This window comes from Archocentrus centrarchus, chromosome 15, assembly GCF_007364275.1.
Source record: "Archocentrus centrarchus isolate MPI-CPG fArcCen1 chromosome 15, fArcCen1, whole genome shotgun sequence".
NCBI lineage: Eukaryota > Metazoa > Chordata > Actinopteri > Cichliformes > Cichlidae > Archocentrus > Archocentrus centrarchus.
The window spans coordinates 4,229,906-4,247,781 of record NC_044360.1 but is presented as its reverse complement, the minus strand read 5'-3'; the positions used below and the strand labels follow the sequence as shown (position 1 = coordinate 4,247,781).

At 40.3% G+C, this 17,876-nt stretch overlaps 1 protein-coding gene across 2 annotated transcripts in view; it reads right to left on the bottom strand.

Annotated features, from left to right (window-relative positions):
- Positions 1-458: 458 nt before the first annotated feature.
- The window catches only part of gfra1a (gdnf family receptor alpha 1a), a 103,463-nt gene continuing 86,045 nt past the window's right edge, over positions 459-17,876 (bottom strand). For both annotated transcript variants that reach the window (XM_030748337.1, XM_030748338.1), the window contains 3 exons: positions 13,078-13,259; positions 5,432-5,479; positions 459-3,993 (listed from right to left, as the gene is read on the bottom strand). In XM_030748337.1, coding sequence (XP_030604197.1) covers positions 3,841-3,993; positions 5,432-5,479; positions 13,078-13,259 — 383 coding nt within the window. In that variant the 3' untranslated portion in view covers positions 459-3,840. The remainder of the gene's footprint in view (positions 3,994-5,431; positions 5,480-13,077; positions 13,260-17,876) is intronic.

The window sequence follows — 17,876 nt, the reverse complement described above, 5'->3', positions numbered from 1 at the left end:
ATTAAACTGTTCACAGCAGTGTGGATTCTGCTGTCTTCTTGTTTTGAAGGTTTTTCTTTTTAGACCCAGAATCTGCCCAAAGCTCTCCGGGATGTTCGTACCCTTTTGTGCCCCCATTTCTATTTCTCAGCGTGGCGCCCTGGATAATACAGTATCACTGTGTGCTCACTCGGTATGGTGTGACCCCTCCTCTTCATGCCAGTTGGGCCAAGCTTAAAAAAAAAAAAAGAAAAAAAAATAGTGAGAAACCTCAGACGACTTCTTCTTTATCATCGGGTTTCCTCTGGCTCGGTAACCCAGGGTCAGCTGCATTAACACACGATCTCATCGTCCTCTGAGGATCACCTCAGATGGCCTCAAACTTTCTTTAATCCTTTAAGGCACCTGCCCTTCCCACGGGCGTGCCACTTGCTTTCATGTTCCCTCAGAGAAATAACATCACACACAAGCAGTCTGGGTGATTTAACAGTTTTTAATTATAACTTTTTGTACAACAGATTTTACATTTTCACAAGCTAAGAAGTTAATGATGCCACATAGCTAAGGGAGTCTGCAAATCCAAAAAAAAAAAATTAGAAGAAGAAGAAAAAAAGCTGGTATTTTTAAAGAACAGATGGGATTGTGATGGACAGCAAATATAAATGTATTTACCATCTCTACTGTTTAGTCCAAAAGTGGGGATCCTTACACTGTGAGGAAGAGCCCCCAGTTGTGAGGCCTTCTGTGCTCAGATGAACTCTTCACAGAGAGCACTGAACCTCTCTCATATTCCAGGGCCCATGAAGATCCGGCACTGGGATTTAAATACAAAATGATCACCCGTACTGTAAGACACAGTTCTGAGAAATGCAATCAGTCCTAGTTAGGGTTTTCGTTGTGAAGCAGCTTATAACATTTCTCTTAAACTTTCCATCCAAACTGCACACATTCGATTTGTGGGAATCATCCCACATTCCCCACCGTCTTCAAACACACCATAAAAAAAAAAAAATCCTTCAAAGGCATGGTACTGAATATATTTGTTTTTAAATATCGATTTCTAACACCATGCAATCAGTTTTCTCTCTTCCTTTACTTCAGCATAAGAAAGAACAATTTAAATCTATAGCAGATCCATCTCATTAACTTCAACTCATGAAAATAGCGAAAATTAGTAAAAGATAGAAAAATAAGTGTAAATTTTATCCAAAAAACAAACAAACAAACAAGAACTATCAACACTATATTTAAGCCATGTCATAAATGGGGCTATGGTACAAAACCGTATACTTAGGAAATACAGCTGTTTTGAAAGTACAGTAAGAGAGTTATAATGATATCCTTGTCTCTGATGCAATAATATTCCATAATCATGTACATACTGGGAGAAATATACATTTAAGTTGTTATAAAAAACAATATTCTTGCTTATTCAATGTACTCTATGTTGTATCTGAATGTCAAAATAGCTCACAATGCTCTGAAATAGAATATCATCAGACATTTATTTGCCCAATTCATAATTTCAGCCAAGTACATACAGTGCATATACCATGTTTATGCTCGGTGAATAACATTGAAGTTTTATTATACATTAGATGTGTCGTAGGAAGCGACATAAACCTAAGCAGCGAGTCATGAATATCCCGCCAGCGTCCAAATGGCTAAAGTGGTTTGCAGAACATGCCACAGAGAAGTGTGTCAAAATGAAAAGCTAAGATTTCATGTGCCTCCACTGGAAAAGCTGAAAACAGAAGCGTCACAGTGCCATTAATGATTTACATATAGCTCATAAGACAAAAGTGACCGTTTGCTAAACTCATGCCTGTACTGTTGGGCACAGTTGGCCTGCAGAGCTTTAAAGTCTCTTCAACATGACAAAGAGGTGTTTGACGGGCAGGACAGCGCAACACAATATTTGACAAGTTGGAAGTGTGGTCTCATTGTTAACTCCTTTATAGAGTAAGACTCTAGTGTACCATTTCAAATTGGTAAATTAACTCTTAATTTAATATTCCTTATTATTCAAATGAGCATTTTATTAGCTTATTACATTAGTTTACAGACAACATTGTCAGATGAGGACTCTTTAACCCATAAGTCTGCTCTTTGTTGCCTGTGAGGTTGTTCATCTAAGGTACATTTACCAAAGTTAGCTTTCATGCTAACAATTTTTGTGTTATTAATGATGGTAGGTCCGAACAAAATAGGCTTTATTTCCATGTCTGGCAATGCTGATGGTTACTGCTCGCCTGGGACCACCACAGAAGAAGATGGACATAGCCATTGGTTGTATATGATCACATTAAAAACGCTCCAAAAAGCAACATCACAAAGACAGCTGAAGTGTTAGCTGAGGTGAAGGCTAGCAAACATCTAGCAGATTTCAGCTGAGCTGCACAGCTTCTACCATGAAGCAGAGTTAGCATGTAGCCAGCAAGTAAAACCCTAATCTGGGGCTCTGGTTCTCTAACCAGTGAAGGTCATTAAGTAAATAAGCTTGGTACTGTAGTCACAGATGATAACCTGTATCAGTGAGACCATTACTAGCTAAAATAAAAGAGAAATTCTGCCCCTGTTGTCATATGCTAGAATGAATTAGAGACAGTGACTGAGGTTAGTGGGGTTTAGCAAATGGTCATCTTAAAGTTAGCACTTCCTCCCTGAACTTGCTTTGACAGTGTCACAACTGAGGCAATTCGTTGTAACACAGAAATGACAGAAGACGACGAACTGAGCTTTGGACCAATGGAGGGATGAGTTAGCGCTGATTACACTCTACAACAATAAGCCTGCTTTTTTTGTTAGCTCTGGGTTTTTGTGGGCTCGATGCAGCGGCATTCATCAAAACAAAAAAATTAAAAAGATTCAGGTAAAACTTTAGCAGCTTCTCTGTTACCTTCTCCAGGGAAACGTTAAACATGGCTTGGACAATTACAAGTATGTACAATCACTAATGAGTGGAGTGGATTCAGCCATCCACAGCAGCGTACCGACCTTTGATCTCCGAGCAACACGTTGCTTTTTATAAAGTGAGGAAAAGGAGCAGAAAGCCTCGGACCGAGTGTGTTTCTGTCTGTGTGAAAATGTGCGTCACGTGTTTGCGGGACTTTGCCTGTGTGTGCTTTTGCCAGCGGCAACGTGTGTTCAGTATGAGCTACAGTAAAGACAGTTTGGGCGCACATGGTCTAACTACTCTGATGTTTTAAGTTAACGATGTTCATCCTGAAGAAAAAAAAAGTTATTTATTTTTATCAAGTGACATTTAATTCAGCTCATAAAAATGTAAAATACCAGATCACGCCATTATCAAAACAGACACAAACCACAGAGGAGATGGAATAACACCTAAAAGACTGCCCAAGTGATAATACGTAGCCATTACTGAACTGACTGTGACTTTTAAGCGAAAGATCCCACCTATAGCCTCAACACACAAACAGACATGGGTGAAAACTGATGTGTTCATCCAGCTGTGGTTTACTGGAATGTAGTCTTCGAGTATTTTCTCATCCCTGCTCAAGTGAGCAGTGCATAGAGAAGCTTTACATCCCACCCCGCCCTTTTCCAACTAAGCCAACGTGAACACACAGCCAAAACTTGAATTAACATGTATAGCAGATCACTGTTTTAGCACACAGCAGCAATGCTAAAAAAACAAAAACAAAGAAACAATACAGTTTCTCAAAAATTCATTAAAAAAAAAAAATCAAAGTAGGAATTAAAAGACAGAATCCAGGGAAAATAAAAGTACAACAGGTCTAACTGAAAAGAAAGGATGTAATTCCTTGTTTTGCTTTTTTTTTTATACAAATGTGTGTTTGTCAGTCTGTTGAAGTTTGTTGCTGAGGAGGGACGCAGCTACAAATTTCCTTGCCAGGAGAGCACCGGCAGGCTGCAGTACCACAGCCAGAGCAGCGGGGGCAGCACGGAGGCCGGGCCCTCGGGCCGTCTGGAGGAAGCCGAGTTTCTCAAGATGGAGTTGGACGTACTTGGACCATCTATCTGAGGATCCTGACAGACAGGCAGACACGGACAAAGAGCTCAGCATGGTTAAAAAAATAGCTAATCAAAATTCTGAGATTAACAGTAGACAGGGAGGCAATGCAGCTGAATTCTCTGTAATTTAAAAAAAAAGCCTAAACATTCACTGATTTTTATTTTAATATTCTGCTAATATGCTCATGTTCAAAAGCAGATTGTTTAAAATTTCCTGTGTTTATGTGGTATGACACAGTAAAGCATGAAAAAGTTGTTTTTATAACTAAAATGCCACTGTGGAAAGTTAAAAAGTAGATTTGTGTGTGTGTGTGTGTGTGTGTGTGCTTGAATTTGCATCTGCCACCATGTGCGTGTATGTGTACATAGGGCTTCACCGGCGGTCTTTGGCTAATAAAGCTGCAAGCTAACGGCTGGGTCATCTCCCCAAGCCCTGGCCCTGCCTCTATTAAATGTCAGTCCAGTGCATAACAGTGCCTTATTATTGTACAATGACATTTACAGTGAACTTTAAAAGCCACCAGATAAGCAACAATCCCATTTCAGCCTCAAAGGAACTACAAAGAACAGGAGTTTACAAAGAAGGCGGGAAGGATTGCCGTGGCAATCACTGTCAGATGGAGGTCAGAGACTTCAACAGCTGGGTCAGATTAGAGTTAGTGATGATACGATAACTTGACAATTGCCTTGTGGTCTTGAATGAAATTGTCTCAAATTAAAGGGCAGAACAGTTGAAGTCACCCAACACACATTGTAGGTTTTTGCAATGTGTGACACTGTATCTCAAAAGAAATCGGTTTTAACCAGTATGCTCCAAATGACCACAACATTAAAACTACCCGTCTAAAAAAAGTACAGGTCCCCCTTGGGTCACTGAAATATCTCTGACCCATCAGACATGGACACAAGGCCTTGTTAGCAGCAGAGGTTGTGTGTCTGCGGGACACGGGAATGACTGTTAGGACACATCTTGTGCTGGGTTGGATTTGAACCTGGAAAGCTTAGGGCCCAGGTGAAGACCTTGGGTTCTCTGTTGTTGCTTGCTTGCCATGGGGAAAGGTGTGACAGCATTTCGGTGGGTGGGACGCGGCGCAGTAACACCGACGTGTATACCAGGACCCAAGGTTTCACAGCAGAACCATTGAATTGTAATTATTATCAGTGTCAGTTACTTCACCGGTCAGGGACAGCGTGTTGTGGATGATGAGTGTACACCACCACATCAGCTTGCAGAGATTTGAAACAGACTTTAATTCTAGTTGATTTTGCACCTTTACTTTAATGTCAAGGTTTTGGTGTGACTGTAGGTTTTATACTGGTCCTTAATTAAAGTCATGTAGTTGCTCTTAATTTGTTAGACATTCAGCTTGAAGTAGAAGTTCTCTTTAGTTGTCTGATTGCACTTATTCTTACAGTGGATGTTTATTACAATGATAATGGACAAAGAACTTACCACACAGAGGACAGCACCAGCACTTGAGTTCGACTTCAGTTTCTGAGCCTATAACACAAAGATGCAATGAAACATGTCAACCAACAAATGAGTTTGTCTGCAAACAACCAGGTTACATCTCACTTTCAAAGTTTCAAGGTTAAGTGTGCAAAACAAAACAGAGACTTAACTCGACAGAGAATCATTGCTAATTAATTTGCGCCATTCAACAATCAATACAACAATATAATTTTAATTAGACCGAAAATATTCTGTCAATGCATTTTTCACAACTGGTACACAGATCGGCGTTCAAACACCGTGACTGTGGCTAAACTTCAAATAACTATCACATTCGTCCTGTGCGTTTATGAAGGCTTGGTGCCGCTCTGATCATAAAAGCAGATTGGAAACTGAAGCTGAATTGGAAAACCTACAGTAACCTTGGAGAGTTTACCCCGAGAGCCTGTTAAACTTTTAAAGCCTCTGATATTTACACAAGAAGAACGAGACGAAGCGCAGGGGGACAGTCAAACCCCAGATCTGATTTGATCTCAGATTTATCATTCAGCGGCTGCCACAAATACACCACCTTTGATTCCCGGCCTCTCTCTCACACACACACACACACACACACACACACACACACACACACACACACACACACACACATACAAACACTCTCACCATGTGTGTAAATGAAGGTTAGAGACTGCTCTGTGATGACAACCATAACTGATTCTTTGAATGCTTAGCTCAATTTTTTTAGGATTGTTAATAGAGTAATATTAAAATTACCGCACATGCAGACGTCATCCCAAACCCACAAAATCCCTGAGAATACAATTCATGAGGCAAGCGTGAGCTCAGCCATCCAACAGTTATTCAACAATGTTCTACTATTATTATTATTATTATTATTATTATTTTAAATCAGCTCCAAACTACTTGTCACAGGTTCATGTAGTGTAGCTTCGTTGCATTGTTGTTGCTTGCTGGTGTTATTTTTAAAAACATAGTATCCAAGTGGAAATGCTGTTTGTCTAGCTTACTTTACCAGCTGCTGATGACTGTATTTTATGAAAGTGTCCATTCTGACTAATAACATGTCACGCAGCAGCACCAGATAAAGGCGTTAAACTGAAAGTTACTATTTACATCACTAGCTGGTCTCTCAGTCATGCAACAACATACATCACATAAAAAATGCACTATTGACACTACTGTGTGAGGCTGATCCTGACTCACACACACAGAGTGGACGACAGCTTACTTAACAATGCCAGTTATAAATAACCTTTAGGACTTTTAAGAGATCATCGTCTGTAAACCAGCACCGACCCTCACTACGACAACCGTGGTTCCAGTAGTGAAGTTAACTACCCTAAAATGGCCTTCCCCCTAAAAGGTTTCTGGCTGTATAATGATGCCTTTACCACAGAAGGTTATTTTAACAGTCCTGCATTTACTGGGGGTAAAAATGTGTATCTTCAGGGGAGAAACAAATGATTAACACACAGTGCATGCTATAGCGATGAGGTTGTGTTTACTGATGCAACCTGAGAAGGCAGTGAGGAATCTCATCACACTGCTGTAACAAACTTATTCTGAATTTACATGTTCATGGCAGGTACCGTATGAGTGATGACTACTGAAAGACACCGGTAATTGCAAATATATTGGGTTAAGGTGTTGTTATGAATGAATTGATTATGAATAATGGAACGATGAACTTTAATTGCGAACTCTAGTCTTTCTCTCTTCTTACATGCAACACAGCCTACCGCTCTGTCCTTCCCCACTTTCCTTTTTCTTCATTATGTAAAGGGCACTCTGCGTCGTGCATCTGTGCCGAACATTCAGCCTGGAAGTAAATCACGAGGTGAAGAAATGTAACATAATTCCCACGGATGCTGGACTAACACTGTGTCTAGAATTTAGTGTGAATTTTGGTCTTCTGTGTTGAACTTATACTGTATGTTCATCAGTCTTTTCCTTTTCTTGTGGATGCGTGACAGTATCACACAAAGACAGCACTCATCCATGTGGTCGTGATAGGTCAGTTCCCGGGAAAATTAAAAATGTGCCGTGCAAAATTCTTGGGCCAACCCTCATTTCTTTATATGTCGCTCCCGAGGCTGCAGACTTTCTTGAACAACAGCTCTCTAGGCTTTCTGACATTGGCTGCTTTTTCAGTCATTTTTACTCCTGTCCCTGTAGCTGACCATTTCAAGAGGAATGATTTTTGTTTTTGTTTAAGCCACTTAACACTGACCTATGAATCATTCAAGCATAAAAAGTCACCTAACTCTGGATGAACCAGTGTAGAGTCTACACATAACAGACACCTCAGTAAAGAACCAAATATAAACTCTATCTTCAGGCACCAACAGCCTGTTGCATACACAACCTGTTCCTATTTCTTTAGTTGAATCCACGCAAAATGTCAAAAATTCCAGTTTGACAGGCATAAAACAGTATTCTTGCACCAACAAGATAAATCTTAAAGACCTATTAGCTGAAACCTTGGCATGCCTTGCCTTGGTATTCTGTATGTCCTTCAAAAAAAACGTAAGAAACTGGACAAGTGGAGGACTAAAGAAGACGTGGCAGACCTACCAAAACGATCTAGAGCTGCTGAATAGCGTCTGAAAGTCTCTGGCAGTGAGCACAGAAGCCCCACCCATCTGCTGTACTTAAGGGGTAGCCAATCAAAATGAAATGCTAGCTTAAAGAAATGTGGACAGGAGATAAATGAGAATTATATCAATATAATTGATATAATTATTCGAATTAACCACAATATAACTGTGGTTAATTCAAAGCTACTCTAGTGGAGTGCAAGAAAATAAAAGACAAACAGAAAACACACAAAACATCGTAACAATCGTGTCCTCTGGGTCTGAACTCTTCAGGCAAATTCCTAAACAGATTAGAAGTGATTACCACTTTTGCTGATTGCAAGCCCACCATGAGTTGATTTACTGATTGGCAGTGCAGACCTTGTAATCAGCATGCGAACATCTTGTAGTTTTGTTGTGTATTTGGTGAATTAAGCAGCTGATTATGAGTTCGTGGAGCAGTTTTTGGCACAAGAAAAGAAACTTTCTTTTCCCCTTTTTTCTTCTAACGACCTGCACACTGAATACATGTACCGAGGATGGATGCTGGAAGTAAAGCGAGTGTGTGTACACAGGAAGTAGGTGTGACAGAATAATAAATGGCTCCTGTATACAGTAGAGCCAATTCAGGCCAAAAATAGGAATGCACAGAATGTAGCAGGCATAGTAATACATAGAGTAAGAAAGCGTATTTTGTTATTACATCTATGCTTCAACGCTAAACTGCAAAAAAAAAAAAAAACTTGGGTGGAATGGTGTCTATAAATCACGGTGTACTCGCAGGCCTCTGCACAACGACCCGAGCAGCAGAACGAGCCGAGAATCCAAGGAAACAATAACACATTGACTAAGCACAGCTCGCATCAGGTTGTGTCTCCTGATTAGGGCCCATCTGTGTTTACCGCCATTGTGCTGAATGTTTCCCCTTCTCATCACCGAAAGAGACGATAAAGTTTTACAGCTTGTTGCTCAAGTTTCAGATCCCGAAGGCGTCGAGTGTTTCACAACAAAAACATTTGAAAATCTCAATCATGGGGATGTGAAGACGCAGCCTCCCATCTGCCGCTGCAGTGTTTTTACGGTCGCAATGGCTTCATGATGACTAACAAATAATGCAATTTCGAGGGAGACGTTTGTAAAAATTTGCTTCATTGCAATTGTGATTATTAGTTATTTGTGTTTTTATGATGTTTCCTGGTGGTGTGAAATGTTTATTTACATTAACGGTGATTTAAAACCAACAAACGCAGCAATTTAAACACATTTTCTTTGCTTCCTCTTGGACCATTCAGCCATTCGGTTTGGATTTTCTCTGAGGAAGACGTCTCTGCAGTTTCAGAGTCTGTTAACAAACATCTGCATGGGTGGAGGTTAACAAATTCAAATACATATTCCTGCCTTTTTTCCCCCCATGTGTTTCGAATTGGCCTTCCTGTTTGGAAAAGTCACATTAGCATGTAGAACATTTCCATATTTGTCCAGGGTACTTCCTGTCTGCTTCGGAGTCAACTATATTCATAACAACAAAAAAGGGAAAAGCCAGGCTTACAAAGCCCTGCGGTTTTTAAACGTGTGTAGATCTGTACACATTTATGTATCTCTCTGAAATTCAGCATGTGTGTGTGTGTGTGTGTGTGTTAGCCCTTCTATGTGATGAAAGAGGAAAAGCAGTAATTCTAGTATCTTAATTTCCTGTAAAAACCAAAGAGGATGAAAGCGCCTTCATATTAACACCCAAACAAAGACACACAGTGGGGAAATTAAACAGAGCGAAAAGCACCCTCTCGAGTACAAAAATGAAGAGAGAGAAAAAAAAAGCAGCTTGTGAAAAAACACTTTTCAGCCTCAATTTTGAACATTTTACAAAAAGGAGTGAAGTTCGATTTTATAGACGCTGATAATTTGAAAGGTCTCACTGGGAGGTGAAGAGCTTTCAGCTTGTAACACCTTCAACAGTTTCTCTCCTCTTTTTTCGTTTAAGCAAAGGTGAATGTACCGCCGCTCTGCCAGATTCTCACTGGCTGGAAGTGGAAAGGTTTTGAGTCACTGGTTAATGGTGATTATTCTGCATGTTTGTGTGTCTGTGTGGGTGTTTGTGTGTGTGTGTTTGTAATAGAGAGAGATCAGTGAAGAGAGTGGAGTGAGTTTTCTTGACAGGCCTGTCCCACGAGTGTGTCATTTCAACAGCGCAGTCCGCCTTGATGCTTACACACACACACACACACACACACACACACACACACACACACACACACACACACAGAGTTGTACACACATAAAATTGCACACATACATGGAACACCACTCCAATATACTGCACACACACAGACACACACACACACACACACACACCAACTCTCTCTCATTAACTTGTGTTTGACGTGGTATCAGAGCAGTGCCAACAGCACGCACGCATCAGTACACCACCAAAGCTCATTATCAGTACACACTGCTTGTTTGCAGGAGTGTGCTTACTTTTGTATGTAGACGTGTGAACAGGCTTGAGTGTGTAATTGCATCTATCTACAATATCTGTTGACTAAACCTGCAGGGCCTGCAGACTGCTTACCCCGTCCGTGGCTACAAACATACAGTCTGAGTCAGCCGGTACATTTCTAAACATCCAATTGGTCAGTTTTATGCACGGGCATGCTATCTGCGCAGTTGCAAGCCACGTTGTCAGCTCCAGTCATTTTTTGGCTGTATGAAGTAATTGTCTGTGGCGCTGAAGAATTTGCTACGATACTCTCAAAAAGATTAAAAATGGCAAATATACACAGAATATAGAAGTGAAAGTAGCTGGCTAATAAGCAATAGCTATTTAATAAGAAGAATCTGGTGAATTGAAATCATTATTACCTTTATTACTAATTGTGTCTCTGGCTTCAGTCAGGGGCCCAGTTTTCTCTGATTGCTGCAGCTCTGGCTTTAACGCTGTGTTAATTATTAATATTTTGTATTAAAGACATATTCGTTAGATAAATTCCAATTCAAAACTGGCTGTAGATGCTAACATGAGCGTGAATAGCTGTCTGTCTCTCTGTATCAGCCACGTGAAAGACTGGCGACCTGTCCGGGACGTACCCTGCCCTTCACCCCATCTCCCCCGCGACCCTGAACCGGATAAGTGGTTGATAAAATAGATGAATAACAAAGAAAAGCCACATTATAATAGTGCTCTGTATTTTGTAGCTTTTATCTGGCTAGTTTGTTCTGGGTTTACAACCCTTAGCTTCACTGCTGTGGTTCACTCTTACTGCTCCCATCAAACCAGCTTCTAGAGAAACAGCAGTAATAAAGCTGTAATAAACCACACTGCAACCAAAGTGCTGACTTTAACCACTGAAGGTTCGGTCATTTCCTTCAGACGATGGTGAGGCACTAAAAGGAGACTTAAATTAGTCCAGTGGCCAGAACCATGACTCTCAGTGAATGTTAGAGTATCTGCTGAATGTGGAAATAAACCAGAGACTAACACACAGTGTTAATAACTTCGTGTTAATTACACTTGTTCTGTTGCTCTCAAATGGCAAAAAATATCAATTAATGATATTTTAAAATTCAAAGGCTGGATTTTTAAAAACTGAGTGCAGTTTATCCTTGTTTTTTTTTTCACATTTCCACACTGAAGCTTTTAGGAAGCATAACAAAGATGAAAGCCTCCGAAACAGAAACACAAACTATTCAGAAACTGCAGAAACAAAGATAAGATACAGATAACACAGGGTGTTAAAAGAAATGATGAGGGTGGAAGTGCCTGTAAACAATAATTTTAACAACTGTATGTTGTCGCATTGGGCTGTGGTATCATTATATGTGAAATGGCCCTCTGAGGCCCCGTCATCGCTCTGCTATAATCACAGTATTAACCTCATTTCCTCCCCGACCCAGGAGGAACCCATCACAAGTGCTCAGGACTGACCTCACTGTAGTGCAGAAGTAGCTGCTCCAAATGGGACACTGACAGTTTCAGAACTGTACACAGCACATTAGAGAATACGCAGGTAATGGTTTACATGTCATCGAGTCAGTGGATACACTGACACACCCGCAAATCTACATAAGGGTCAACACAAATAATCCCATCCCATCCTGTCCACTTGATATAATCTAAGCCCACTGTTTTGATCTCCATCAGCCTCTTTTTAACAGCAGCCTGGCAATAAGCAAGTTAAATGTTAGGGAGAGCTTCAGAGATTACACTTTCAAACTGTAGGTGAGGATCATACGGAGGAGAAAAATATAAACCAAGGTTATATAAATCTTATTTATATCGTAAAGCAAACAATTTCTTTCTTTAAAATCTGAGTTGGATTATTTTTTTAAATGGCTGATAATGTTTTACTTCTAAAGGCTGTATGCCGGGAAAAAAAAACCCCTTTATTTAGACAACCAAAGTTTTAAATAAAGAGACTGAAAGAGACCGAGAAATGAAATCCACTAAAGAAATGCAGACTGGCAGACAGACAGTAAAATCATTAGTTCAGATTAAAAAAAATAGAAACCTTGAAACCTTTAGAAAAAAATACTCTCTTTTACAAATTAAAACTATCTCGCACCTGAAACTTCTGTCTGAAACTTTGATATATGTAAACTCGACGTACGGTGTCATATTATCCCTGTGCCTAATGCAGAAATACCTCTGGAAAAAAAAAAGGAAAAATGTCCACCAACTTCTCTTAACAATCCTTTTTTTGAAACTGTATCTAATTTTCTTTGTGATAGCCTCCACCAAATTGCCCTGAAAACTCCACACCGTCTGACGTTGTGGTGTTTTTCGATTTCGTGGGGTAGTGTTGGAAGCAAAAGATGATGACAGCCTTCCCTGCTTTTCTTCAAAGCCACCGGATAAAAGCCAGACTTGAAAAAAGTGTCGGTCCTGGAGTGTTGATTTTTCAAAAACTAGATCCAATAAAAATGTTGGAGATTGGCTGGATATGTGGAACAAAGGACAACCTCACAATCTCACCTGTGTGTGTGTATGTGTGTGTGTGTGTGTGTGTGTGTGTGTGTGTGTGTGTGTGTGTGTGTGTGAGAGAGACCCACCTGTAGGCTGCCACAGAAGTGGTAGATTCCAGGGTCTGTGTTAATGTGGTTGTCGATGGTGTTGGGGTTGCGTTCGCGGTTTCTTTGGTAGGGGGTGGTGATGGAGGTGGTGGTCTGGACGGGGAACATCGGCTGCCACACCCCGACATCGGTCCCGTTCCCGAAGGCCTGGATGGCATTACCTGCAGAGGGAAGAAAAGAGATGAAATCCAAGTCTGAGCAGGTCAGTTTAACACTAAGCTGAGTTCTTCCATGAATCAAATGCACGATCGTGCCCATGTTAAAAGTAAAACTGTATATTGCACCAGCCCAAACCACAATTATAGGACAGTTAGTAGGTACTTAAGTTTTGTTATCACTTCCCTCCATTATAAATTCACCACACCATCAAAAACCTGAGTGCTGATGTGGCTATTTACCATTAGAGTCCATTAGCAGCCCTATTAATAGCCTTCTATGGCTTTGATGTAAAACACACACACACACACACACACACACACACACACACACACACACACACACACACACACACACACACACACACACACACACACACACACACACATCAGAGGGAAGCTGAGCTTTACAGAGCTGCTGCTTGAACGTAATGATGTTCTTCCTTCCAACAGTGAATCATGACCCTGAAAACGGTGATAAAGGCAGGAAGAGCTGATCTGCATAACTGCTCTTTGACCCCACTAACATATTCATACTTACATGTGCAAAGACGCGTGATTATGTCTGTATGACGAACAGCGTTCGGTATATTCATGTCGCCTGTTGGTTTCCACAGTTTTCTTAGATAAAATGCTGAGTCAAATATTAAAAACACAGTTGTAAGACAAACTGATGTAAATAGTAGTGTAAATTATGAATATGATCTGTGGCTGTACACGTAGAGCAGCACTGCAGAAATGCAGCGTTGCAGATATCAGCTAAGAAAAAAAAACAAAAACAAACAAAAGTGCTGCAATTGTGTTTTTCTTGTTAAAATAAAAAAAATGTTTTATTAACACAGAAACCCGTCAGGCTTTTCTTCATTTCCCCCCATTCAGATTTATCCCAGTTTGTCCTTAGGGAGACACTTTTGTTTAAAAAACAAAAACAAAAAAAAAAACCTATTTCTTATTGCATAATAAAGACACAAAAGTCAGTCCATATTACCATTAAGCTATAAGCACTAGGGCACTCCTGTGCTACAGCGTTGTTTGGTCTGTTTGTGCTGCTCCACACTGATACGGATACTTCATCACACTGAGGAACGTTAAAAAAAGGGTGAGGGGTGGGTGGATAGAGCTTGTTTATATAAATAAATAGATTTTCTAATTATGGGACTCACGGTATAGAGCAACATGTATTCACATCTATGCATGATTAAGGGAACATGGCAGCCATCCATTGTATAAAAAGGTGTACACTCATGAGCCAGACGCTGTGTATCCGGCACCAGTCTGCGTCTTCTCCTTTTGCTTCTGGAGAAAATGAAGCCTTTGAAGAAACAGTAGGTCATAAAACACACACTACATTAAAGAGGATATGGAGAGACATCCATAACCAGTTTAAAGGGGGATCTAAAAACCAGGTGAACCGGTCTGGGCCTGGAGACCTGTAAATATGCCGACTCAGCTCCAGGCCTTTGTAGTGCGGCATCCTTCAGCCCTGTTGTTCCCTTGCAGGGACAAAGGAGTATGAGCAGCTGTGCTGGCAAAATCCAGTTGTGAAAACTGTGAAGGATGATTGATGGTGGATCTGAGAGACCTGTCCTTACAGTCTTTTCTGTACACAGCGTGACGGTATCCCCTGCTTCCCTCTGACCCAAATCTACTTGTTTTCTTAGGCAAGAGGAACCAGGGCATCCTTGGAGTGTGCTTAGCATCTCAGAGGGTGGTAAGCACCCACGGTATCCTCTAAACCTCTGGCTCCAGCTATTAGAAACCTCTGGATTGCTTGGAGTCGTAACTTCAGGATAGTGTATGGAATTTTATGTAATCCGATGTTTTTTGACAGTACATTTAGTCCCCATCTGAATAATCCATGTAAAAAAAAAATTGGTGGCAGTTAAGTGATTTGTATTGGGACAGATTTAATCACAGTTTGTTTGAAGCCACTGAACAAATCACCATCTTCCGCTCCTCTTGTCTTTCTGTTCCTTCCTCCTGAGAAACTGATTTTCAGTTGAACCCCCCATGACCCAGAAAGAACCTTTGAGTTAGTTCCAGTCTGCAGATTTAATAAATGTGACTAGTAATCTTGAACTGAGTAAACCCAAAGGCTTCTTCACTTGATCTGCCTTCCTGAAGTGACCTCTGGTAAGGGGACAATCCAGACTTCCTGAAAGATCTCTGATACACGCAGACAGATGGATAAACACCGTATTTATTTATAGTTATTCTGTAGGGCTTTGCTGTAAAGATCAGTATTGTGGTGTGAGTTACAAATTACTACAGGAAAATGACTGTAGTAATCAGCTATAACGAGTGAAAAAAGACAAGCATATGATTGTGTTTTATTTATTATTAGCTACAGCAACAGACATGTCTTTTTTGTGTACCTTTCATTTTGGCAGTGACAATGCAAAATATTATTCCCTCCACATATTTGTTTAACATTTCACAAGAGCTGCGGTAGCTGAAGAAATTGGCTTGCATTCATTTTGGAGATGCAATATTCAGCACAAAACAAGTCATTTTTGTCAATATCCTGCAGCCCTGCTTTGCTCAAGCATGTGAATATTTAATTTTTCGCCGGTGTGTGTGCGTGTGCGATTGTGTAGCTGGTAGCTTTGTGTTGAGACAGCAGAAGGCTGATGGGGATATTGGAGGTGTTGATGGGCCCTTTTCTGTCTCTTCTGTCTGTCTCCTCACCTAAGGCCTAATTACAGCACACACTCACAGCACAGTGAGCATGCGTGAAAAACAGTTTAGATGTCAAATTAAGCCACAGGACATCAGACGTGCACGTGCGCTCACTGTGGTCCTCATTTTTAGACATATAATATTTTGGAGCCTGTTTTTGTCTAGCGCCTGTCTGACATTTCCACTCAAGGTGAAGTCTTAAACTAATAATTCAGTATGCTGTTATAGAAATATGGTTACACTTTTCTTTAGCTTCTGACGCACACAGCCACACATGTATACTGCTCAAAAGATTAAAGGAACACTTTGGAAACACATTAGATTTCAATGGGAAAAAAAAAATTCATGCTGGATATCTGCACTGATGTGGACTGGGTAAGGTGTTCTAAATGGCACATATTGATGTGCCATCATGAGACTACCTGTGCAGCCTCTGTAGGGTCCAGGTATGGCCTCATGCTACCAGCAGTGACCCTAGCCAAACGCAAAACTAGTTAAACAGCAGCCAGAAAAGATGAGGAGGAAAAAATGTCCGTGTCCTCCACCTGTAAAACCATTCCTGTTTCGGGAATTGTCTCATTGTTGTCCCTCTAGTGCACCTGTTGTTAATTTCATTAACACCAAAGCAGCTGAAACTCATTAACACCCCCCTCTGCTCCTTAACTCACCAGATCAATATCCCAGAAGTTTAATTGACTTGATGCTGATTAAAAAGTTCCTTAAATTTTAAACAGTATATATGCTGCTCAAAATATATATATAACAGTGGATGCTCATATTAATTGTGGCCAAAGTTTTAAATAATGAGGTCAGCACATTAATGCCCACGAGCCAAATGCTCAGGATTCGAGTTTCTCTAATAAAAACTTTTCAGACTCTTTATTTTTTTTTTCCTATCTTGGCTCTGTAAGATATAAATAAAGCAAATATTCCTAAAATGGTAATTTCAAAATCAGAAGAAAGTGGGGAAAGAGAGTTAGAACAGCTTTTTCAGACAGTAGATAAACTGAGTGACTGCATAAAGGAGCAGGACAGGAGGATAATGACGATATAGATGTGTGAATCATGCAAAGCCAATCTAGTGAGTTGGGGATGGGGATAACAGTTCCCAGCCTCAAAATTAACCAACAACCAAAATTACAAAACAATTACAAACCAATCTTCTCTAAAACATTATAAATGCAAATCCAGTTATGCACCATTCTTATTTTTACTTTGTAAACCAGCATACTTTAAGCGTCAGAGCTGTTTGCTTACCAGCATTTGCAAAATAGCAGTTAATCGCAATTTGATCTCATTATCTTGAATGAAAACTAAAAGCTTCTGTACCCAAATGTAATAATAGCTTTCATTATGACTGAAAATGTCATCAACACACCAGCCAACATGAACATATTTTTCACCAAGGTGACACTGGGCAAGTTCAAACTCATACCTCGCACACTCACACACTATCACACACTTTTTTATGGTTTCACTTCACTTCATACAGATTAAACTTCAAGAAGAGAAAGTATTATGTTGAGGGCAAAGCATCAATCCTTGAACATATTTGCATAATAAGCCCAAAGACACTGAGCCTTTGGCTTTCCTCAACACATCTGATGCAGAGTAAATGGAAGCTCTGCTACTATTTACTCAGTTCAATTCAATTTTATTTATATAGTGCCAAATCACAACAACAGTTGCCTCAAGGTGCTTTATATTATAAGACCGTGCAATAATACAGAGAAAATCCCCAACAATCCGACGAACCCTATGAGCAAGCACTTGGTAACAGTGGGAAGGATGAAGTCTCTTTTTACAGGAAGAACCAGGTTCAGGGAGGGGCAGATATCTGCCACAGCTGCTTGGGGGTGAGGGGAGGGAGACAGGACAAAAAAAAACTCTGTGGAAGAGAGCCAGAGATGAATAATAACTAATGATTAAATGCAAAGTGTTTTA